The sequence below is a fragment of the Sorex fumeus genome, unplaced genomic scaffold (genome assembly GCF_029834395.1).
Source record: "Sorex fumeus unplaced genomic scaffold, SorFum_2.1 ptg000051l, whole genome shotgun sequence".
NCBI lineage: Eukaryota > Metazoa > Chordata > Mammalia > Eulipotyphla > Soricidae > Sorex > Sorex fumeus.
The window spans coordinates 26,496,680-26,521,905 of NW_026606108.1; the positions used below are offsets into that span (position 1 = coordinate 26,496,680).

The 25,226-nt window shown below is 48.2% G+C and overlaps 1 protein-coding gene across 4 annotated transcripts in view; it reads left to right on the top strand.

Annotated features, from left to right (window-relative positions):
* Positions 1–25,226, top strand: part of GRAMD2B (GRAM domain containing 2B) — a 109,815-nt gene that overhangs the window by 67,456 nt on the left and 17,133 nt on the right. For 2 of the 4 annotated variants that reach the window (XM_056124634.1, XM_056124635.1), the window contains exons 2-8: positions 9,827–9,950; positions 13,576–13,686; positions 15,964–16,030; positions 17,480–17,583; positions 20,041–20,136; positions 22,192–22,263; positions 22,387–22,467. In XM_056124634.1, the coding sequence (XP_055980609.1) occupies positions 13,651–13,686; positions 15,964–16,030; positions 17,480–17,583; positions 20,041–20,136; positions 22,192–22,263; positions 22,387–22,467 (456 nt within the window). In that variant the 5' untranslated portion in view covers positions 9,827–9,950; positions 13,576–13,650. Of the gene's footprint in view, positions 1–9,791; positions 9,951–10,677; positions 10,725–13,568; positions 13,687–15,963; positions 16,031–17,479; positions 17,584–20,040; positions 20,137–22,191; positions 22,264–22,386; positions 22,468–25,226 lie in introns of those variants that run through there. The other 2 variants (XM_056124636.1, XM_056124637.1) reach the window with 2 other exon arrangements.

Consider the following 25,226-nt stretch of genomic DNA (forward strand, 5'->3'; position numbering starts at 1 on the left):
CTTACAGCAGTGAAGCAGGATCAACATCCCTGTGACAAGCCACTCTCAGACCCCAGCACCATGCTGCTCAGCAGATGCCACTCGCCATAGGCTAGGGAATTTCCTCTGCCTTCTGCTTTTCAGAGGAGGGGTGAAGGAGGAAAAGTGAACCCCCTCTTACCCACACCCTGTCCTTGCTCTCTAAACCCTTCACGTGGAGTGCTCAGCTGTGTGCTGTCAACAGTAATGACGGCTACTTTGGCCTCGCCCAGGCTGGCACTGTCACCTCTCACCCAGTTCCGTGGGAAGAAATGATAACTGGGTTCCTCTTTGCCCACAACTTCTGCAGGACTGACTTGTCAGGGCTTTGCCTAGAAGAGTTGGAAGGGCGGGCTGTTGCCTCACGAACCCCACAGCCCTCCTCACTTGGCTGTGTGTCAGAATATAATCATCTTACCACCAGCAGAGAAACACACACACACACACACACACACACACACACACACACACACACACAGCTTCTCTGCCCTTTCCCATGCCAGTTTTCTTAAGGCCAGGAATTTTGAGTGAAATAGTCCTTCCTGTTGCTATTTATGCTGTCTCCAGGAAGGGCTAGAAATCAGAAAGTCTGGCCTTGGGAACTAGTTGGAGGATTTGCATTGCTATTAAGGATGGGGCTTCATGTATGCAAGAAATGTGAAATTTGGGGCTGAAGTGGTAGCACAGTGAGTAGGGCATTTGCCTTGCACACGACCAACCTGGGTTCGATTCCCAGCATCCCATACAGTCTCCTGAGCACTGCCAGGAGTAATTCCTGAGTGCATGAACCAGGAGTAACCCCTGTGCATCGCCAAGTGTGACCCCACCACCCGCCCCGATAAAAGGCCAAAAAAAGAAATGTGAAATTCTTAGAGATGAGTAGGGCATCTGCCTGACCCCCCAGGACACAGACAAACAGATGGGGCTTTTGTGGTGTAAGCAGAGAATGACAGTGGGCGACCCATTATTTTCATGAAAATGTACTGCACATGAAAGTGTCCAGTTGCCACGGTGGTCAGAGGTTAGGGAGAAGCACAGGATAAAGGGAGGGCACAGAATGGGTTTGGGGAGCCTTTCTCCAGGTGACACACTGCCAGAGCTGACTGTTGGAAGCAGGGTTTGCCCAGGCCAGGAGAAAGCTGGGCTTTCCTTCAGCTCGCTCCAGTGAGGTGGAGGGAAAGCCAAAAGGGACTGTTCGTGGGCTGGATCAAACGATCCCACAGCAAAGTGACCTTCACACAGGAGGGAGTGGAACTAGCAAGTGTTGCACATAACTCAAGGTGACATGGTAGAGGTGGTTCCAGCCAGAGACCCCAATAGCAACCCTGACAGCCCCAACCAGAGACCCTGACAGCCCCAGCCAGGACAGCAGAGGTGACACAGGACAGGGAGGGGAGAGCCTAGCCAGGGTGTGGAGAACAGAGCCAAGTCTGAGAGTAATGGGGATCCCGGTCACTCAGATCCTGGTCACTCAGATCCCTCTGTGTTCTTACCCCATTTCCTCATCATGTGGTAAAGGGAACACCTGTGTTACACTCTCGCCTCGAAGGCTGTCGTGAGGCCCAGCACCAGCCCTGCCATTTGATTCGTCAGGTCTCCTGGGAGGCTAGTAGGAAGGTTGGAGTGAAGGTGAAGAGAGCAGATGTTTCCAGAGCCTTCAACTTCGAGCACCAACGCAGGGAGTGTACTTTTTGATGGTGGAGAAGCAAAAGGTCAGGCTGTCGAGATTCACAATTTAAGCGAAGTAGATTTAGCTTCACCGCTGACTTCCTAAAGTGAAGTACTAATTGCCGTGTACAAATGACACTGATTCTAAGTCTTCTCCCCTAGGCAAGTTATTTGTCTGTGAAGCATTGGGATAAATGCTTTTCAACAGCACTGAGAAGTTGTGCTAATTAGTTCATGCTTTTATACATATAGTAAAAATGATCCTATATAATTATGTACCACAGTATGGAGAAAATCAATACTTATATCAGAATGATATATATATGACAATGATATGAAACAATTCCATATCATTCACATTAATATGTGCATAACACAGGGATTGGTTACAGAGAAAAACAAATACAGATTAGAGAGTTAATAAATGGGCTTTCCCTAAGTAGGTTCTATGAACACTTTTGAGACAACTTCAACTCATTTAAAAAGCCCTTTTTAATTTTTTTCCCTTTTTTGACTCTAGCAAAAATTCTTCATGTTTATAGTTTTTTTTTCATGTTTATAGTTTAGAAGTGGTTTAAACCCAAATCTTTTAAGGAAAACAGGTTTCTTCTAAAGTATTAATATCCTCAGGCTGGAGCAGTAGCACAGCGGGTAGGGCGTTTACCTTGCACTCGACTGACCCAGGTCCCATATGGTCCCTTAAGTATCGCCAGGGGTAATTCCTGAGTACAGAGCCAGGATTATCACCAGGTGTGACCCAAAAAGGAAAAAAAAAAGTGTTAGCATCCCTTTAAAAAAATTAAATGGAAAATTGAAAAGAAAAAAAAATTTTCAATGACGGGGGTTGCAGGGGAGGGCATTTTGGGGTGTTCAAGGCTTCTGGCTCTGCTCAGGGATCATTCTTGGTGATATTTGGGTAATAATATGTGGTGTCAAGGATTGAACCAGATTCGGTCATGTGCAATGCAAGTGCAGTCACTGTCACTGTCCTCCTGTTATTCATCGATTTGCTCGAGCAGGCCCAGTAACGTCTCCATTGGAGACTTTGTTATTATTGTGTTTGGCATATCGAATACATCACGGTAGCTTGCCAGGCTCTGCTGTGCGAGTGAGATACTCTCGGTACCGGGCTCTCCGAGAGGGGTAGAGGAATCGAACTCGGGTCGGCCATGTTGGCTGCGTGCAAGGCAAACGCCCTACCGCTGTGCTATCGCTCCAGCCCCACAAGTGCAGTAAGCCCTGTATTATTTCTGTCTCTCCTTTTAACATGATATAGAGTCCTCTTCCCTTCCCTTTGTTGTAGCCTCAATGCAGGGTGTCACCATTACCCACATGGACTGTGGTGTTTGTATACAGGTTTCAATGCTGGGGAGGGGGGTGTCACTCATGCACTATTATTTCCCCACATACCCAGCAAACCCGAGTAATTCAGACACAATTAACCTTTACAGCGGATAGGGCGTTCGCCTTACAAGCGGCCAACATGGCCGACCCGAGTTCGATTCCTCCGCCCCTCTCGGAGAGCCCGGCAAGTTACCGAGAGTATTCGATATGCCAAACACAGTAACAACAAAGTCTCCAATGGAGACGTTACTGGGCCCGCTCGAGCAAATCGACGATCAACGGGAGGGCCTTTACCTTTACCTTTACCTTTAACCTTTACATCATGACCACACACCTTCTTTTGCAAAAAGAACAATAGCCACAACCATGTGAGGTGCCCCTGGCAGTACTCCTGCACATTTGGGTCCTGCTCAATGCTGTAGGCAAGCTGCACTGTACTCCCAATCCAGGTACCCTCACACCTTGGAGTTGTGATGCCTCTCATGGCGGCCCCTGGGTGGTGACAGTGCTTGCAAAGCCTGGGGCTCTATTCCCAAGAGTACACCTGACACTGTGGGAGTACTCTGGACATTTTGGAAGCACACATGACATTGTGGTGCCGGGGACTGCAGACGGCTGAGCCGTGGGATGGCACTTAGCCTAAGAGGAACTGAATGTGTGGCTTTACTCTGGCCGGCAGGTGCCCTTTGCCACTGAGCGACCTGCCTCCCTCCTCTTCTCTGAGTTTCATTTTCCCTGTATGGAACCAAAAAACACAGTTCCAGGAAATGAAGAACTTTAGGAGTAAGAATGCACTTTAGTCATCACGATGACAGCAGGGTGGCAAAAAACAACTCCTATCTCAGATGGTTCAAGTCCAAATGCCTCCTCAAACAGCTGAGGGCCAAAGTAGCCAACTTATCTGTGGGGCTGGCAGGCCAGGAAGAGCTTCTTGCACGCACACATGCGCACAAACGTGCGTTCCCGCGCGCGCGCACACACACACACACACACACACACAGCACTAGCACTATATTGGTTGCTAATGGGCCAGGGGTGACCTGGAATGTTCCTGCACGATTAATAGGGAGACTAGGCTATTTGGGCTAAGTACATGTATTTTTGGTGTGAGACTCACCCCTCCCCTTAATATGATATGAGTGGAGGGATGAAATGAGAGAGAAACAGCATTTTATTCAAGAGGAGTCTAACATAGAGGAATCTACTTCCCATGACGTGATCTGGGGGGTAAGGGTGGGGAGGGGCCTCCCACGCATTGCTCGGAAACATTCACTAATCATCCAGAATTATTCAGTCCTCATGACAGGGCATATCACATGGTACATTCTATTTCTATATTTTCTCCCTTCCCGCAAATAATCCCAGAGGCCCAAATTACCAGCTCTGTCACCGAGGTTTTTCACTGATAGCTCTAAAGTTCCTGACGTATCTTCAATCACTTCTTGCACCTTTTGAAGATTTGCCATAATAGCAGAAGATTTACTAATGCCGTGCTTTGAGTGTTGTTCCCTGGGCTTCATTCCTTTGAGTAACATTTCTATTTCTGTCTGGAAACACAGCTTTTTAGCTTTTAGAAGCAGAGGGTTGGGAGCGGCATCCAGTGAACTGAGAGTTGGTCTGTTCTGAACAACACAGGGCTCAAGGTGTGGAACCCCAACACCGTGAAAAAAAAGTCTCTAGAGGCCATAGCATCACAGCTCTCCTCAGAGGCACATTCCACTTTCCCAACTCAGCCCACCCTCGTTCTGATGGGTGAGCCCCTAAATGCTGAGGGCTCAGCTGGGGAAAAATTGGTGTATGGAGTGTGAACTTCACAAATTCAGACCTGTGTTATTCAAGGTCCATCCATCTGAGGGTGTGTGCTGCGCATGGAACAGTGGGTGGGGGCAGTTGAGGAGGGAACAGAGAGCATTGTTCTGGTGAGGGTGGAGGGGACAAGCTACATGCTAGAGGAGAAAGCTCTAGAAAGGTAGCAGGAGACTGTAGAAGCCAGAGCAGCATCCCTCAGCTAGGTTCCTTAGCTGGCCCCTTGTGGGCCTCCAGAATCTCCCCCAACTCCTTTAAAAAAAAAAAATAAGGTTGCGAGAGGGCTGGGTTGGGGAGAAAGTTGAGCAGTAGTTTACTTTTGAGGGCTTGGGGCCCAGTTGGGCCATTGTTGGAAGCCATTGTTGGTGGGAGCAGAGGCCCAACGTCAGGAGATCAATCCTGGGTGCAGAAATCGGGACTTGAGCACCCAGAAAGCTAGAGGGGCAGACCCCAAAGGTCTTGCCTGGGTGCCAGCTATAGCTGTTGTCTCGGATTGACCTCGTCTTACAGCAGCGGCCAAAGCTAAGTCCCTGAGTGCAGGTGGCTGGTGGTGGTTTTCACAGAAACGTTGAGTTGGGGTTCTTCTTCTTTCATCTTCAAAATCTTGGTCTTGGAAAGCCTGTTTGGAGATCTGTAAGTTCTCTTAGGCTTTGGAATAAAAGTAGTGGTTGGGAAAGATGAAGTGGGGAGTACATAGGAAGGTGTGTCTATCCCTTCTGACTTGTCCACTGTGATGACAGCAGAGCAACTCCAAGACTGAGCAAAGAGGACTTGGGCCAGCTGGAGCCTGAATTAGGCTGTCCCTGCCATCTCTGCTAGTATAACTGAGATTCGGGTATTGTTCTGGGCTTTGGATTCTCTGAATTCATCTCCCCCTAGGTGCACCCCCACTGTGAGGCCCCTGATGTGTTCACCTGTCCTCAGACACCTACCTAATACTCCCTGGAGACCATTCCTTTCCCTGTAACCCAACTTTTTGCTCCCCAAGTATTTCTACCTTGACCTGCCAGCCCCAGGGGCCCCTAAAGCAGGCAGCTCGGCAAGCACCTTTTGCCTGCAGGAGGCCCAGTGGCAAGATCTGGGCCAGCCCAGCTATTGTTAGTGCTCTCGGTTCTCTGACACTGTCTACATGAAGGTCCTGCTTCCAGGGTTTTATCCTCGCTGGCAGGGACTCTGGAGTATGATATTCACTGGTGTTAGAACCCTGACTTCAAAACTGGCCTTGCTGGGCCGGAGCGGTAGTCCAGCAGGTAGGGCGTTTGCCTTGCATGCAACTGACGCGGGTTCGATTCCTGGCATCCCATATGGTCCCCCAAGCACCACCAGGAGTAATTCCTGAGTGTAGTGCCAGGAGCAACCCCTGAGAATCACTGGGTATGACCCAAAAAGCAAAAAAAAAAAAAAAAAAAAAAAAAAAAACTGGCGTTGCTTCTCCAGGCGGTAGTAGGAAAGGATGGGGGCTCTTTAATTCAGGCAGCAGTTATAAAATAGCCCCCCACCCCACCCCGCAGAGATGGCAGATTGGATGCTGTGGCTTAGAGCCACTGAGCCTGCAGGTAGATTTCCTGCCTGGGCTCTGCCGCCTAGGTCGTGCCACTTGCCGGCTTGCTCTGACGGGTGAGGCAGTGGTGTCAGCCTTCTGCCAGGAAGCTACTAACTTGCTCCTGTCAACGCCTGAACACAAGGCTGTTGTCAACAGGAGGCGGAAAGAACAGGGGTGGGTGGACGGGACAGGGGAGGGGACAGAAGATGGGACAGGAAATAGGAGCCTTCAGTTACCCTAAACCCAGGGAGCCCGTCTCAGGAAGGAAGATCCTTGGCTCCAGCGAAAAATTATAAATCATGAAAATCTGCCAGACTGGAGTCAACTCCTCCTCAGACTTGGTGAGGCCCCAGCAATGGCCAACACCAACCTGTTTTCAGCCACTGACCAGCTGTACTTGTGCATTGAGCAGCCGTGCCCCTGGGAGCTGGTGAGATGTTTGTCCCAGGAGTGTGGCTGTGGTGTAGGCGGCCTGTGCCCCACCACCAGGTGGCAGCCCCTGAGATGGCACACCTTGATGATGACAGGGACGCTCTGTCCCCCGCCTCTCTGGTAGCTTCTCTGGGCCTTAGATCGGGACTCGCAGCGACCCTTCCAGTAAACATGATGTCAAAGAAGAGGATTGGTTTTCGGTTTGGTTTTCTCTATCTTTTAAGCTGCCCCTTCGTGTCCCTGAAAGGGCCTTATTTTTGTGTATTCTTGAACAGCAAAACAAAAACAAGTTTCTGTCTTGTCATGATTTAAAGACATGATCATTTCTGCCCTTGTCATTTAGGTTCAGTTTTCAGAGATCACTCCCGGTGATGTTCAAAGGATCAGAATGCAGTGCCAGAAAGCAAACTGGGGTGGGCTGCATGCAAGGCAAGCACTTTGACCCCTGTGCTATCTTTCTGGCCCCTGACAATAACTTTATTTGTGTATGTGTGTGCGTGCACGCGTGCGTGGGCATCCGTGTGGTTTTTGGACCATACCCAGTAGTGCTCAGGCCTTCCTTCTGGTTCTGTGCTCAAGGATTTGGGGGATCATATATGTTACCAGGGATCCAACTGGAGCTGGGCACATGAAAGGCAAGCTCCATAATTCCTGTACAATTGTTGTTTTGTTTTGTTTTTTTACGGAGCGGGGGAGGTAGACACACCTGTCAGTGCTCAGGACTTATTCCTAACTCTGCATTCGAGGGTCACTGCTGGCGGGGCTCAGGAGCACAGGAGGGACCATGTGTGGTACCAAGGATCAAACCCTGGTCAGCTGTATGCAAAGCAAGAACCTCTTGCAGCGCCCTATCTCGCTGGCCCCCTGACAGGAACTTGAATGAGGCCTTGAAGCATTTCCTCTCCCTGGCCTCACTGTCACACGCACAGGCCAGGGCACCTCTCGGTGTTGCCATAGTTGCCCCAGCAACAGGAGGGCACCAGTCCAGGTATGGTGGGACAGCCCACTCTGGGAAACACTGAAAAAGAGCTTTTTTGTTTTGTTTCGTTTGTTTCAGCAGTGCTCAGGGCTTAGTCCTGGCTCTTTGCTCAGGGATCACTCCTGGTGGGGCTCTGGGGGCCAAATAGAGTTCCGGGGATTGAACCTGGGTTGGTTGTGTGCAAGGCAGGTGCCCTATCTTTTGTACCATCTCTCTGTGCCCCAGTCATTGGTAAAAGAAGAGTCAGAAGAGGCTGCTAAAATCTCAGGGCCTGGAGGAATAGACATTACTGGCACCCACTGAAGTAAAATCAAAGAACAACAGGATGACAGTGATGACAGTGAAATTTAAGGAAAGGTATCTTTAACCTATGCCATTTTTAATCCAATAATATTTCAAGAGCATCATGAACCTTTTTTCTCCACGGTGCAGTTCAGTCTCAGGACTAGGCCCTTTCCACAATCAAAATGCTTTTTTTCATTAAAATAAAAGCCACGATGGATTGAAGAGGGTGGGTATACCTTGTATGCAGCTTACCTTGGTTCAATCCCCGGCACCACATATCGTTCCCCACTCATGCCTGGCATGGCCCAAAAGCAAACCAAAAAAATCCCTGAACAACAACAAAAATGAAGGCTGTGGAAAGTTGGGCCTCTGGCCTGGGATGGCACCCCACTCAGCGCTCAGCAGTGCTCACCACTAGCTGCGAGCACCTGCCCGGGTGTGGATCATTCCCGGGATGTCTCGCCAGGTGTATGGTCATGAACGTGACACAATAGGACTTGTTGTCTGGGGGAGAATTTTCATGAGCTGGGAAAAGTATGAAACAAGTGGTCACAGAGCTCAGCATAACTGAGAACATTTCCTGCCCGGGCGGTCATTAGCAGCCGAAACCACCAGACAGTCCACCACCACCAAGAGAGGGGCAGAATAGCAAACCCGCAGAGCAGCGGCCTCTCAGGGGGTCTTCCTTGTGAGTGCTGTGAGGGGCTGGCCTGTGCCCCGGCATATGTTTGTGATGCCAGGAGTCAGTGACCCTAAGACCAGGTTTCTCCTCTCCTCATTCCCTGATCAAGGATGCTCATAGCATCACACACACACACACACACACACACACACACACACACACACACTGCGGATCCCCATTTGTGAGTGCTTTGGGGGGGTCCAGATCCTCCTGACCCACTTCCCCCTCTTTAGCCCCATGCCAAGGTCAAACCTCATTCTCTGGAAGAGAGGCCAGCACGGTCACAGGGTCCCTCCGGTGCAGGTCCCGTCCTGCAAGGCCCACTGCGAGTTCACGAGGGAGAGAGAGAGAGAGGTGGGTGGGAGCGTGGGCGAACGACGAAGGGCATGTGTCTGCGTCTGTGTCCGTCCACAGTGGCAGGCCTGAGTTCTGAGCTCCATCCCCAACTCAGATGCCAGTCCTGCAAGTGCAGACAGGCCGCGTGTAAGGGCACCCCCCCAACCCTCCCCCCTTCCCTGCCATGCACCTTACCTAGCACCCATGAGGATTGTGAGTCGCAATGAGCTCCTGACAGGCACTGCCCACCTTGAGCGAGCCTTGTGCCAGGACAATGGAGGCTGATGAGTGACAGAGAACAGTGCCAATAAAGGGCCTGCGGGTGCCCAGCAGCTCACACCTGGCAGGAGGCCACACGCGAGGGCGTGGGGCATGTGGTGCTGGCACACAGTGGCCCTCCCACGGCCTGCAGGTGCCTGGCCACTCCCGCCCCATGGCAGGTGCCGGAGGGTACAGGGCTGCAGAGCCAGCCCGGCCGCTCACTCTGACGTGCACCTGCAGCATAAAACTGGACCTTTAGCTGCCGAAGGCAGGTGCGAGCAGCAGCTGCGACCCTGGAGGTGCTGGCAGAGAGAGGTGTGCATGGCCCCTGGGAGCGGGCACAGCCTTCGCCCCCGACCGAGCTCGCGGGCCACCAGGCTGGGACCTCCCAGGCCCACGAGGCTACCGCCCCACCTCTGCACTCTCCCCGCCTCTGGATGTCCAAGGTGAAGCGTTTCTGTCTCTTCTCCAGCTCCGAGGCTGAGAATGGCGTGGAGGAGAAGAAGAGGTTGTCCAGGTCGCCCACGATCCAGTCCCCCACCCTGTCCAGTGAGGCCGAGTCCCCAGACCAGAGGAAAATCATTTGCCTGCGGTAAGTCCTTGGTGCCACTCAAGGTTCTCATGATTTGGGGGTGGGGGGAGGAGGGGGTCTGCAGTTTCACGATGGTTGCAGACAGAGCAAGAAGGTCTTGGGGCAGACACCACCCCTGAGGAGGAAGAAGGGGGCCTGGCCTGACACCTGAGTCCCCTCTCTCCCTTTCTCCTCCTTACCCCCCCCCCAAATAAACCCATCCCTTCATCTGTTCCCTCTCCCTGGGGTAAAGAGGAGGCTGAGGATCTGGGGTCCCCATGGGTCTCAGAGAGCTGTAGACGGGCTTTGTTTCACAGAAGGAACTAGTAGGGTTATGGTTGTGTTTCAGCCACCACAGGAGATGGTTCAGCCCCACTCTGTTCCACTTGGGAGTGGCCCTTCATATAGGGCAGCACCCCTCAGCCTGGACCATGTGTATCCCCCCAGTACATTCCAAGAGAGGCACCGGTGAAAACTGAATAAGTGGAGGGGCCAGGGCACAGGATTAGGGGCCATCTGGTGGAACTGAAGTTCTGGAAGAGCCATGGTGAGAGAAAGGTTGAGAAACAGTGATGGAGAGCCCAGAGCCCAGAAGGAGAGGAGAAAGGAGAGAGAAGAGGGCAGAAGGAGGGAAGGGGGTGAGGAGGAACCATGAGAGTCAGTCACTCTTGCCCTTCTCAACAACCATCCCTGATTCCTCTCCCACATCAGTTCAGTAACTCCTGCTTTTCCCTTCCTTCCTGGCTGCCCAGCCCACATCTTCTCTCCAAATCTCTACTTCATTCAGGACCACGCGTAAGTCTTGGCTTGGCCTCCACGTGCTCTTTTCTGACCCTCCCTGGCACCCTCCCTCTCGCCTGCATGCCTGTTCTGCCACCTATCACCTTCAGACCCCTGTTTCCCCTCCAGCTGCTTTCCCATCCAAGCTGCCCCCACCCCCACCTTCACCGCCACCCACAGCATGCCGTCTGCTGCCTGGCTCCAGCAGACAAACACTTGCATGTGAGCACAGACAGACAGACACACGCTTTTGGCATGCCACGCTTAGCACCGAGCTGCCCGCCCACACAGCTGTGCCGCCAGGAGGGATCCCCACCCTGGACCTCCTGAGCAATGCCGGGGAGCTCCCCCCACCCAGCCCCATCAAAAAAACAAACAAGTGCTCTTGGTTTTCCTCTGACGTCCCCTGGCTTGGGATAACAATGACACACTCATCAGGCGGGCACGTGTGTCCGACGGCACCAGCCGTGACTCAGAGAGGCCTGCTCCTGCTTTAATGCTCAATTCTCGCTGTCAGAAATTACTCGTCCCGACCTTTTCATTTGGCACTGGGCTTCCAGTCCTGCTCACCGGCACCTGTGGAAGGGAGAGTTTCCCAGCTGAAGAGGCTCAAATAAATTAGTCCCTCCCAGCCCACCTCACTGCCAAGCACATGTGCCCCCCGCCCCCGCCCGCTTGTTCCTCCAGGAAGGTACAAGGCCCTGCTGTCCTGTCCAGAAAAACTTGCTTCCAACCCACAGGACTGCCAGCTCTGATGCCTTTTTTAACAATCATGTTCCTATTTATTCATCTGAATCAGCGAGGGAGGGAAGCTCAACTTACTGCACAGGAGATATTCAGCCACCTGACATCTGTACGATATGGGTTTGTTTTTCAGGGAGAACACCAGCGGTCACAAAATACGATCCATAGAATTCCAAAGGAATTTCTAGCTGTGGCTTGGCTCCGTTGTTGGAGGGTGAATCCCTATCAGGTGACCCACAGTTGCCGAGATATTGCAGTGGCTGATGCTTGTTCCTTAGCATCAGCCACTCGATTGCTGTGGCTGGAAGGGGGAGGTGGACATCATGCCGTCCATATGACCTGGCCAGAAAGACTAGAGCTGGACTCTCTGATTCCCCATGCCTGTCCTGCTATCATACCCTTATACCATGGATTTCTTTAAGATTTTAATCCAGCTTCTTCTAGGAAATCATATTGGGTGGGGCATGCCACTCAGGCGTAGAGCACTTGCCTTGCATGTGTGAGTCTCTGAGTTCAATCCACCGCACCTCAGAAATTATTTTTTAAGACGAAATCATATTATGGTGGACTGGAGTACAGCAGGTAGGGTATTTGCCTTGCACACAGTCAACCCAGATTTGATCCCCGGCATCCCATATGGTCCCCCAAGCACCGCCAGGAGTAATTCCTGATTGCAGAGCAAGGAGTAATTCCATGAGCATTGCCAGGTGTGATCCCGAAAGCCAAAAAGAAAAATAAGAAAGAAATTATATCATGTAATGACTATTTTCTTGCACCATTTCCCCCCTCCCATAAATTATATAAAATACATATACCTATATTTGTATATATATATAGACACATATAAATAAGTTTCTTATATATGCCTTTCAAACTTGTACACGCATTCCACTTTGAAGTGATTTTCATCGTAGGGTTGAAGATCTGCTAAAATGGAGAGCCAGGGGCAGAATCCTCTAGAAAGAACCCCAGCAACTCTGAACTCTGCCCAGGGAGAACAAAGGAAGACTCAACTCCCAAACATGGTTTTGGTTTATCCTGATTATACGACACTGTTTTCCTCAGTTGAAATGTTTCCTTTTTCCTTTCAGCACATGCAATTCTTGCTCATCCTCTGGTCTCAGCATATGAAATTCCTATTCTCCTCTGGGCCCTTATCTCACTTTCTCTTTGTCATAGCATACTGTCTCCCTATTCCTGCATTGTTTTGTTCTCACATCATTTACTGCCTTTTTTAAAAAAGATGTTTGATATGTAGTCAGAACAAACCAATCCAGGTTCGATGCCCAGTACCACATATGGTCCTCCAAGCTCTCCAGGAGTGTGACCTGGTCACAGCTGGGTAGGATCCCCAAACAAAAAAGAATAGACTCTTATGTGCTCCAAGGCACTTAACCCAATGCCCCATCCAATTAACCCTTCTTAAATATTAATAGGAGTCTGAAACAGAAAGTTCTTTGATTGGACTATTACTACAATTTTGTTTAAAATTTTCCCCTAGGGGCTGGAGTGATAGCACAGCAGGAAGGGCACTTGCCTTGCATTTAGCTGACCCGGGATCAATTCCCAGCATCCTGTATGGTCCTCTGAGCACCGCCAGGAGTAATTCCTGAGTGCATGAAACAGGAGTAACCCCTGTGCAACGCTGGTTGTGACCCAAAAAGAAAAAAAAAATTAAAATTTGCCCCTAGAGGGCTGGGGAGCTGGGGAGCCTGCTCTACACGTCAGAACCCCAGGTTGGGGCACATACACTGCACAGCTCCTTGAGCACCACCAAGTGTGACCCCAAAGCAAAACATGTGCCTCTAGTGTCTTCACACAGATAAAAATGCTTCTGAGATGACATCATTGCTTGTATCGCTCAGCTGGTTCCTTCTCCCCTCTATGAATCACCTTCCCTGCAGTTGGCGCCGTCAGCCTGCCAAATCCAGTCCCATCTCCCACCACCCGTGCTGTTCCCGCATCCTTTGCGTGTCTGTGTGGCTGTCGTTGTCCAGAAGAGAAAGGCCTCCCGTTTTCTCGTGAGATGGTGTAATAATCCAGATGAAATTCAGTAGGAGCCCATCAACAATCCACCTTATAGGAACACACCTCCCCCCTCTGGATTTTCTTCCCCCAGGTCAAAGTCCACTAGTTCTGAGAATGCTTGTTTAGTGCGTGAGAAGAACGACTGTAAGACAGAGGACAAGAATGACTCCAAGATGGACCGGAAAAAGTCATCCTCCTCCTCCAGCCAGGTCAGTGGCGAAGGCCATGCTGGAGGGTATCCCCAAATGCGCCAGCCCTGCTGGAATGCTCAGGTTGGAAAGAGCCAAAGACTGCTGGAGGGGCTCCGGCCTATCTTCATCACTGCATCCCTGCAAGTGGTCAAGAGCCCTGGGTCCCTGCCACCAGCAGCAGATGAACTGTGACCCCTAAACCCAACAGGGATCAGGATCACCTGACCATGAGCTACTTGTCTGACAGTTAGGGGTGACAAGGAGGGGAATAAAGGGAGTGACATCTTGCATTCAAGGGACAAGGCTACTCTGGCAAAGGCCGTGGGGGACTCTGCCCCAGCATGTGCCAGAGAGGCAACCCTGCCCACTCCTGGGTCATAGCGGTCAGTGGGACATCCGGGCCAATAGTTTAGGGATGGTTTTGGTTTTTGTTTTTGTTTTTTTTTTGCTTTTTGGGTCACACCTGGCAATGCACAGGGGTCACTCCTGGCTCTGCACTCAGGAATTACCCCTAGCGGTGCTCAGGGGACCATATGGGATGCTGGGAATCAAACCCAGGTCGGCCAAGTGCAGGGCAAATGCCCTACCCGCTGTGCTATTGCTCCAGCCCCAGGGATGGTTTTTTTTTTTTTTTGGACACTTCACCTTTAAGTGCTTTAAAGTGTGTCTTCTCAGAACCATAAGAGAAAGCTCTGGACAAACCATACAGCTTTAACTACACAGTAATGACATGCCAATCTGAACTTAAATAATAGCTGTTCCCTCAGTCCCAGTAACTGATGCCCTCTGCAGAGGTGTTCTTCTCTCCACAAAAATCTCCTCTGGGAGCCCTGTGATATTTATTTGCCATGTGGGTTTGAATTTAGATCAGTCTTACCACCTTTTGATTTTTTGAAGACACCACATGTCTTCAAAAACACAAGTTTAATGAATGGAAAGGGAGAGATAAAAGCTCAGAATATTTATACGTGTGTGTGTGTGTGTGTGTGTGTGTGTGTGTGTGTATTTGCAATCCTCTCTGCAATGGCTGCTCACAGTGGCCATCAAAACCAGACTCGACTCTCAGATCTGGGTTTGATCCCAAGCATCACAAATAACTACAATAAAACCAAATGTTAGGGCCAGGGAGATGGTTTAACCCACACTCAGCCTTCTGGGTTTGATCCCCAGAACTGCAGAGTATAGTTCTGGGAACTCTCAGGAAGGTTAAAACAAACAAATAAACAAAAACCCCAATCTCAGGAAAGTCCCCATAGAGCACCTCAACTTTAACCAAGTGCTTCTCTGGATGCAAAATACCTTTTCTAAAAAGCAAGGCAAGGTGATGTGGTATGAGGTGGCTTGCTGGGGGGTGTGGGGGGGGGGGGTTGTCCCTTGATAGCCCAGGTAGGACTGCTGTCTTCTGGGTGATGTCCATAGTCTCCCTGTGTGTCGTCCCCCGGCCCATCTCCCTGCAGAGATACCGAGGGGCCTCATGTGCTTCCCCCTAGCTCCACTCCCGGGACTTCTCATCATGGGCATAATGTGAGGTGCAGGGCTGGCATAGGAGGAGGCCCAGGAGTCACCTGTGGGGTCACAGAGCTCCCCAAAGCGCTGTCCTGACCCAGGGATCGGGGACACCCATCCCTGGGTGATTGCAGGCATGAAAACATCCCACATCCGTCACAGTCCCAGCTGTGCAGCTAGGTGTCTTGAAAACAAAACTGTGTGTGGCCTAGGTCAAAAGAAAGGCTTCCTGCAGGAGATCTGTCTGCCCTCCCCCAGCTGCCTCTGCCACTGATGGCGACAGGACCATATGGCCTAGCCCTTGAGGCACTGTTCCACTAAGCCTCTTGGCACCCTCTAGCTCCCCAAGGCAGGCACCATTTCTGTCTTCTGGCACATGGGGAAGGGGGGGGGGCGGGCCTGGACGGAAGTTAGCTGACTGAAGCTCAGTAGACAGACCAAAGGAAAGATTTCTCCAAGACTTAAAATTCCCGACCTCCATGAGTCCCTAAATCACCGCAGCCTGAAGGCCCCTGCTCTCGCTCTCGCTAGGGCACCCTTCCCACCTCTAGTGGCCTGAGACCCCCGAGACGTCCCTGCCAAAATGCCTCTGAATTTCATGTCACTTCTGGTTAGGGGTGTCCTTGTCCGGCGCCCCCACCTCCCCCGGCATGGTGACTGTAGGAGTATGAATGAACAACAGAGGGAAGGTTTCCCCCTGCTCCCACTGAGGGGCTGTGTGGAAGACCCGATGGTCGGGAAGATGAGGGCGCCAAGCCCCTCACCTCTCACTGCTTGTTCTCATTCTAGTACAAAGCCAACATGCACTTCCACAAGCTGTTTCTTGACGTCCCCACAGAGGAGCCGCTGCAGCAAAGTAAGTGCTGACTTCCCACCACTGCTGTTTAGGAAGCAGTCCTGCCCAGTGGGGTGGGGGGTGGGGGTGAGGGGGAGCAGCCCAGTGATGCTAACTCAGGTTTGAGACTTGGGGGTGACAGGCCAGGCCACTCCTGGCTGTGCTCCAAGGGCCATGTGGTACCAGGGGTCCGATGTGGGGCCTCCCGCATGCCTCGCCTGTGCTCTGCCAAAGAAGCCTTGAGCTCCCCAGTCCCTTCTTGACTTTTCAGGTGACATATTGGGAAGGGTGCTAGTTGGTATAATGGGAGGAAGGGGGCACTGGTGTGGGGACTGAATCACAAGTGTATCTCTCTACCTCCTGGTAGTGAAATAGGATCAGCGTCATTCTGCTTTTATCCAGGTGCCTTCAAAAGGTATAAGAGATGGGCTTGGAGGAATAGTTCAGTGGGTGAGGTGGGTAAAGTGATTGCCATGCACATGACTGACTTGGGTTCAATCTCTGGCATCCCATATGCTCCTCCAAGCTCCATCAGGAGTGATCCCAGAGCACAGAGCCAAGAGTAAGCCCTGAGTGCCACCAGGTGTGGCCTAACAAAGCAGCAACAAAGACAAGTTTGTAAAAGAGAGTGAACCAGTCCAGACTATGAGGTCATTCCAGATGGTTTCAGAAGAACCATGCCCTCCTTTTTCCACACTTCCTGCTAGAAGGCACTGTGACTAAATGGTCCCAATACTGATGATAACGGGATTGGATGAGAGAGACCGTAACAAAGATGCAAAGCAAGCAGAGGGCCAGAGAGGTAGCACAGCTAGCAGGGCACTTGCCTTGCACACAGCCAACCTGGGTTCCATTTCCAGCATCCTATATGGTTCCATGACCTCCACTAGGATTGACCCCCCCCCAAAAAAAATAAAAAGAAACAAACAAAAAGCAGGAGAAAAGGAAGCAGAGACCTGAATGGCCAGGCCCAAGTCGGCCATGTCCCTGTACTGTGTGGGGCAGAGGGACGCCCTAACCACCCTACCTCACCCCCAGCCAGGCTCTCCCTTCCCCGAGTCCTGCTGCTCCAGCCCAGGCCCCAGCCAGCCTCTTTCCTCCCAAAAGTGATGCGAGACTCTGGCTTCCTCCACTGTCATCCCTGGGGGAGAACCGCCTCCCCCAATGCAGATGCCAAAAACATTTTTTCATTTCCACTTGTGGTGACAGACTCGTTGGTCTATTTTGACTTTCATGCCAAAATCATCTCAGGGCTGATTTTAAGAACCAGACTTTTTGTCTCTCAGCCTTGCTCCATATGAAGGGAATAAGGTGACTAAGAACAAGTGACAATCTATTAAGCATGTGTTTGTTCTCTTTTGCCTCCCCACAACTCCTCCCACCCCGTCACTGCTGTGTAAGCAATGCCTGTTATCTCCAATGGAAATTCTCAATGGTTTTATGGTTTTATACCTCTGTCTTTTTGCCCAGGTTTTACCTGTGCTCTCCAGAAAGAAATACTGTATCAAGGAAAGCTCTTCGTATCAGAAAACTGGATTTGTTTTCATTCCAAGGTCTTTGGGAAAGACACCAAGGTGGGTGTGATTTTTTTTCAAGCTAACGTATTTTATTATATATTGTAAATATTTTTAGCAAAGCAATATGTATAAAGTCCCTGTATTAGTATTATGCCAAGTTTCTCTTATTGTTCCAAGTTTTCCGTTCATACTGAGTCTGGATTGACTCTCCCCCAAACACCACTGTCTCATCTTCTTTTCAAGTAGCCCCTGCTCTATCACTAATCCTTCTCCCCCACATCACCAGAGAGCTGTGGTGATGGCTTAGGATGTGCCATTGTCGATTTCAAAGATGTACAAGAAGCCCTAAATTCTGGGTGCAGTCATCCCAGTTACCATCAGCCTTGTCTTAGCAAACAGCTCTTTCCTTATCAGCCCTCACCTGGTGCTGTGGCCAGCAGGGGAGAGGCGACATATCAGAGGACAAAAACTGGCACCCTTCCAGCCAGTCTGTGGAGCACCTCTGATCCCAGTGCCAAGTGGACACTGATTAGCACCTGCCCTTCTCACAAAGCTCAGATTTGAGGGTGCAGAGGCCCATAGCCACCTGAAACTCTAGGAACTAGCCTGAAGGAACTGGCAGTTTCCCCATGGAAGTAAAAGAATTCCTGCCGGCTGGAACCTCTTCCTCTAGACTGGGGTACCACTTGGCATGCTCACACCGTCCAATCAGGAGGCAGAGAAACTACCCAGGGTTTGCCTGATCTCACTAAGTTTTCGGGGTTTCTGAGTCAAGGTTCTGAAGAAGCAGCTTTTACACTTATGAAGGATAAAACTGAAAACCTTGTTCTATGGGGGTGACATGGTAGGTTCTGGTTTTGGTTTTGTTTTTTACTATTTTCCTGAAAGCCACTGGCCATCCTACAGAAGGATCATGTAACAAATATGAAAAATCTTCACTTTATTAACGTTGCATCAACAGACCAGCACACCCTTCTTTCAGTCTTTTTTTTATCATCCCTTTATTACATAGAGAAACTTAAGCCAACATTTTGATCTAAGTATTATCCAAATTAGAATAATGCAAGGCAGACTTTTTTTCTTTATTTTTTGTTTTGTTTTTTTGTTCATTTGGTTTTGGGGCTAACCCTGGCAGTACTGGTTCTTACTTCTGGGTGTGGACTCAGGATTTACTCCTGGCCATGCTCAGGGGACCATAATGGATGCTGGGTGCATGCAAAGCAAGTGCCCTGCTATCTCTGCTATCTCTCCAGCCCAGGATTTCTAGATTTCTGAATCATCAAAATTTGCTCATGGAGTAGGGATGGAGATTGGGTATTTATTGGATCTCTAGTTCACTCTGATGGAGATAATTTTTAGAGAATCAGGGCAAGTTAGTCTCTCTTACCAGATCAGCAGGTTTGGAGACCTCAGAGCAGAGACTCAGTTTCTGTACAGTGATGGAGAATTCAAAGGGCCAGTAGGTGCAGTTTCATGCTAATATAACTCTATCAATCATTTTTTTTAATCCTACTTCTACCTGGAAGGAGTCACTCTGGTTTTTTAAAGGTGTGCACATACTGCTTTTGCTATATGTAATCTCACAGACAAGAGGTTGAAAATTAGTAACAGGTGGGAAGATAAGAAAAGAAAGTGACATATGTTCTTCCTTCCTGAGGATGTCAGGGACATTTGGGCTTAAATTCTGTGACAGAATATCTATCCAACAGACCTTGGTGCACTATGTCCCAATATAAACTACAGGCAACAAGTTTGCTTTTAGGAGGGACATTTTCTAAGCGCCCTGAAATTATAAAGTGTTGCCTTAGTTTCCTCAGGAGCATTTAGTCTATCTCTTCAAATCTAGGATAATCAAATGCATTGCCACATCCCATTACAACTCAAAGGGTAAAGTGAATTAGACTTTGTTTCCCAAAGGTTCTCTAATTGTCATTTGAGGTTCATAAATGTAGCCACTAACAATTTCTTCCTAAGGGGTATTCCTTGCCTTCCACTGTGGAGGAAAAAATTGTATAGCTCAGAAGCAAAATTAAACTGATTCTCACATTATTCAGGTTAATAGATTTGAATTCATTTTTTCCCAAAGTTACCCAACTTACAATTTCCAAATTCTTTCCCACTTTCATTTTTGTGCATAGAGTTGACTAAAAAAAAAAAAATCCTTAGAAAATGTTTAACTGGGATTCACCTCTTTCTCTCTCTAGCTTTCCTCTCTAGGGCTCTGAGAGGCCCATTCCATTCTACAGTTCTCCTTTTCCAGAATCTAATCCAGAATCCTTGGTTGCAGGAATGTTCATTGCTCCCTCATGCCCTTTTTATGGTCTCCTAGAGTTTCAGGACCCACTGCACAACCAGTGGTCTGAATTTATCCCCCAACATTACTGAGAATGGTTATGTGGCTGGTTTGGGTTTCTTTCTCTTTGTTGTTACTTTCACTCAGAGGCTCAGAGATAGAGTTTTGTGAAGCCTGAACCACAACATTGACTATAGTAATTCTGGATAATTCTATTTCAGATCGCCATTCCGACTTTCTCGGTCACCCAGCTCAAGAAAACCAAAACTGCCCTGCTGGTGCCAAATGCCCTGGTCATCACCACAGTCACGGACAGGGTGAGTACATGTCAGGCTGGGGCTCAGGGCACCAGATCCTCAAAGGCCCTGGGCCAAGAACCAAGGTCCAGAGCTGGAAATTCCTTTTGCTCTGATGACTCAGAAGGCATTAAAATGAATTTTTACAAACACAGACTTCAGACACTTCCCTTGTGTTCTTAACTCTCACAAGGCAGTTTATTCTAACAGAAAAGTCGCCAATTTCAGAAATTCCTGATGATTTCATTATACTTGCTTGACTAAGATCAAAAGTATGCAAATACTTCAACTTTCCTATCATCTGCTAGCTGAACTACCTAGACGCATGCAGTTTAATAAGATTTGAAAGCACTACCACCTGGTTGATAGAGTGGGGGTTAAGTGGGACCTCTCCAAATCCAGCCTTCTCTGCTGGGAGAGCTTTGGGGCCCTTCACAGCCCCTTCCAGGTTGTGTCACCTGCCCCTCTTCTCTGTAGAAATTCTTGGAATTATGTAGAACCAGAAATACCTCCATTGAAATTAATCTTTGAGCTTGGCAAGAGAGGGAGTAGCATATTACCCCCTTTTCACTCCAAACAGCATACTTTAATATTTTATCTAAGATTTCTATGAAAGCATAAAAGCTTTCTTTTGTTTCTGACCTTGCTAGTTAACTTGAAGAGGAAGGAGGGGGCAAGGAAATATTTCTGAAAGGCTGTTGTTAGACCACAGCCAACCCAGGTTCAATTCCTCCGCCCCTCTCAGAGAGCCCGGCAAGCCACCGAGAGTGTATCGCCCGCACGGCAAAGCCTGGCAAGCTGCCCATGACGTATTAAATATGCCAAAAACAGTAACAAGAAATCTCACAATGGAGAAGTTACTGGTGGCTGCTCGAGCAAATCTATGAACAATGGGAGGACAGTGCTACAGTGTAGTTGTTAGACCAGAGAGACGGTAGGGCACTTGCCTTGCGCACAGCTGACCTGGGAAGGATCTCTGGCACAACAACAGGTCTCCCAGCACTGCCAGAGGAGAGTGCCCAAAACCAAATAATAAAAGTTAAAAGAGGCTATTCTGATGTTCTAGGAAATACACTAATATATACTGAGTTTGGTGGTTTTTTTTTTAATTTTATTGAATCACCATGAGATAGTTATAAACTTTCATGTTTGGGTTACAATCACAAAATGATCAAACACCTGGTGGGTTTTTTAAAAAAAAAAAAAACACAGCATCAAGCATGCACTAAATGTTCTCTCCTTAGATCCCCAGCTACTAAGTATAGATGTAAAGAATCTGAAGCTAAGGGGGGAGGGTGTGGCACTAAGTAAATGGATGGCTTGGGGCAAACGGCTAAGTAGGAGACTCAGACTTTGTAACTAGGAATGTCTAATGCCAGAACCCATGAGATTAGCTACTCTGGAATACAATACTTGCTGGAGAATCTTATAAAGTTCTATAGTGATTGAGGGCAAAGAGGGAAGGGGGAATCATAGCACAGACTTGTGGGGATAAAATCCAAAAAGAAAATTGTATGGCTCAAATACATGAGGAAAGGGTGAGCTTTTTTATTCTCCAGATTACTTGTCTAGCTCTGGATTTATTTATTTCCCACAACTTAGCCTCCACTAGAAAAATCTCCATATTTGTACAAGGAAGAATCTGGAAGTGGCTGGAAAAAGAACTAGACTAGGGAAGAACTGCTGGGAAGTTTTTAATGGAAATTAGGTCAGAGTAGGGAAAGTGGGCCCTTGGGAAATGTTATTGAAACAAAAAAACAAGAGACTTTAAAGATCTTGTCTCTTTGAAGCATGTTTGAGGCACCAATGTCGGGGTATACAGGAGCTTTCATTCTGTTTGACGTTTGCCAATTAAATTGGGTTTAAGGGTTTTGTTGCTACTCTGAGGGAATATATTCCTCCTTCCAGAAATGAGATACATAATCTGAGTCAGCTGAATGAGAATACAGATCAAAGAACTATTTTATATCACTTAGAAATGAAACAACAAAAAGCAAAAAAAAAAAATTTTTTTTAGCATGAGTTTTCATTTTGCCAGACAGTAGTGGTCAATGATTTTTCCATTTTGTTTTTCAGTACATATTTGTCTCCCTGCTCTCCAGAGATTCCACTTACAAGTTAATAAAATCTGTGTGTAGTCACTTAGAGGTGAGTGTGGCATCTCTGGGTCACAGTTGTCATCTCGGGTCTGTACGTTCTTTCATAGGAGTCCATAGTTTACCAGCTTTTTTCTTTTCTTTCCTTTTTTTTTTTTTTTTTTTATCTTTTCAGAATACAAGTGTTGCTAACAGTCCCAACCCGTCTTCTCTTGAGAACAGTTTCCGGGCAGACCGCCCTTCGTCACTGCCTCTGGTGAGTTACCTATGTAACTAAGTGCAAAGAGCCCATGCCCCATCATGGTACATCTACCTCTCTGGGGGGAGGGAGAACTCAGGACCATAAAATTAAAGGCTAAGTTGAAGAAACAACTTTGGAGAAGGGAATTCCAAGTACCAGAAGGATTGTCCAGCAAAAGAGAACCACAGTAGTGGAGATAGCCACATTTGCTTCTCAATTTTTTTGGTAGGGGGCCTCCCAACTGGTGCTAAAGTGGTTCAGAGCCATACCTAGTGGTTCTCAACCAACCAGGCAGATGGTTCAATTCGAGTGATGGAGCCAGGGGTTAGCTGCATACAACTTCACCCCCTGTACTTTCTCTCCAGTTCCCAGCAAAATAGTTTTGGTTCAGAAAATCGCTTTGGGGAAGGACATGATTCCTTCCTGCAGATTGTTTGAGTGTCCGCTACAGAAAGGCACAACACTGTTGTGCAGTGGAAGGACACCAGAGAAAGATCAAAACTCGTTCTTGCCTTCAAAGACTTTACAACTTGGAAAGCTGAGGAGCACTCAGAAATAACTGTGGAAGAAGAACGCTTTACCAGGCACAGAGAGATGTTTTTGTTTCCTTTAGAGCTTTGTGCCTGTAGAGTTCCCCTTCATTTGCACAGATTTGTCCATATTGTATGATGTTAAGAAGGCTATTCATCTTGTCGAAATGACCATTCCCTAGCTGATGATTGTTAAATATTGAAATACCTTGGATGAGGTGGTATGAATCTATGGTTTCAAGATTTATTCATCTCTTTGCAAGATGTTGTTTAAAAAGTAGTGGAATAGGGGCTGGAGCAATAATATATACAGGTAGGACATTTGCCTTGCACATAGATAATGAAGGTTTAATCCCTGGCATCCTGTGTGGTCCCCTGAGCACAGCCAGGTGTAACCCCAAAACAAATGTACTGGGATCAAAAAATGTATACAACAAAGCTCACAGCTATACTATTCCCCGTGGCCAAAAAGTAGAAACAACTGCTAATGTCTCTCACCTTTTGAAAGAGTAAAATTTAATATATCCATTATAAAATATTATTTTCCCAGAAAAGGAATGAAGTATAAATAGGAAGTTACTAATGGTAAAGAGACCATTGTTAAGATGATGGAAATGTCTGAAATGATGTAGTGGTGATTTATAGCCCAAAAAACCACTTAATATATGTACACACTTAAAATTCACATAAAATTCATCATATGGAGCCAGAGATATTGAACAATGGGTAAGGTTGCATCTGCTCCTCTGAGCCCCCCAAGAGTAACCCCTGAGCATCACTGGGTGTGGCCCCAAAACAAACAAAAAGATGCTTACTTTGCACAGGACTGAACCAACATCATATAATGATTCTACCAGGGGTGACCCAAAATCTGCCCCTCCCAAAAAAATCTATTTAAGGGGTGCAAAAGTAGTGGGAGTAGTACAGAACAGAATAAAAACACATTTGAAATCAGCCTTGCTGAATCCCCAGTCAAATCTGGGTTCCACCCCACTGAACTATGCCACCAGATGGGCTCTTTGACCACTGACTTATTTTCTCTCCATGAAAACGCCAGTCTCGTGATGTGGCTGTAAAGGTGAGGTAGGGTCAGAGGTCTGGTCATCGGCATAAAGATCTTTGCATAAAGCCAGGTATGTATTTAATAACTAGTAATTGAAAAAGAGTAAGGTGAAAGGTTGATTGTGAGTCTTTTAGCAACTAAAGAAATAGGGAAAAGGTAATATCTGTACAAAGTAGTACACTGTACTACCTTTTCCTAATACCCTGTTTTGGTTTTTGTTGATTTTTTTTTTTTTTTGCCTCGGACATTTTAGTAACACTTCTTGTCTCTTCAGTTCTGAGGTACATTGGGGGAACAAGTAAGGTAGAAAGTGACACAGGACCAAAGAGATACATCAATAGCTGGACCACATGCTTTGCATATACCTTCCTGGGTTTGAGCACCAAGCCAGGTGTGCCCCCCCCGCCACACAGACACACACAGACACACACACACACACACACACACAAGATGTAACATTCTGGAGCGATAGCACAGCGGGTAGGGCGTTTGCCTTACAAGCGGCCAACATGGCCGACCCGAGTTCGATTCCTCCGCCCCTCTCGGAGAGCCCGGCAAGCTACCGAGAGTATTCGATATGCCAGACACAGTAACAACAAAGTCTCCAATGGAGACGTTACTGGGCCCGCTCGAGCAAATCGACGATCAACGGGAGGGCCTTTACCTTTACCTATTCCTGCTACTACTCTACCATTCTTTCATTTGTGTGGCATATCACTGAATACTATTTTGATTTAGCAGACAGGGAAAAAAAGTTTAAAATTTTAATTTCAGGATCCAATTTGTAAAAACATAATATTTTCATTTGTAAAACATCTTTAAGGAGAAATTTAATCCCAGACATCCCATATAGTCACTGCATACAGCACTAGGAATGACTCCCTCCCCCCAACCCCTCCAAAAAACACATCTTTTAAAACTATAAATCCCTGTCTCCATCTACACATTCAGACATGCCATTCAGGCTTTCTTCCTTGTTTTTCTCTCACCTGTCTATCCCAGTGCCTATGAGACGGTTCCAGCTTCACCCTAGAAGCATCTTTCTCAATCATTAGCATTCCAGTGGCTGGTTTTCATATAGACATGTGTTGTTTCAAACAAGTTGGCCACTGAGTGACAGAATTCAAAGTGCCCTGGGGAAGAAAAGTCTCAGATTCTGTAATCAAATACTCAGCAATTTG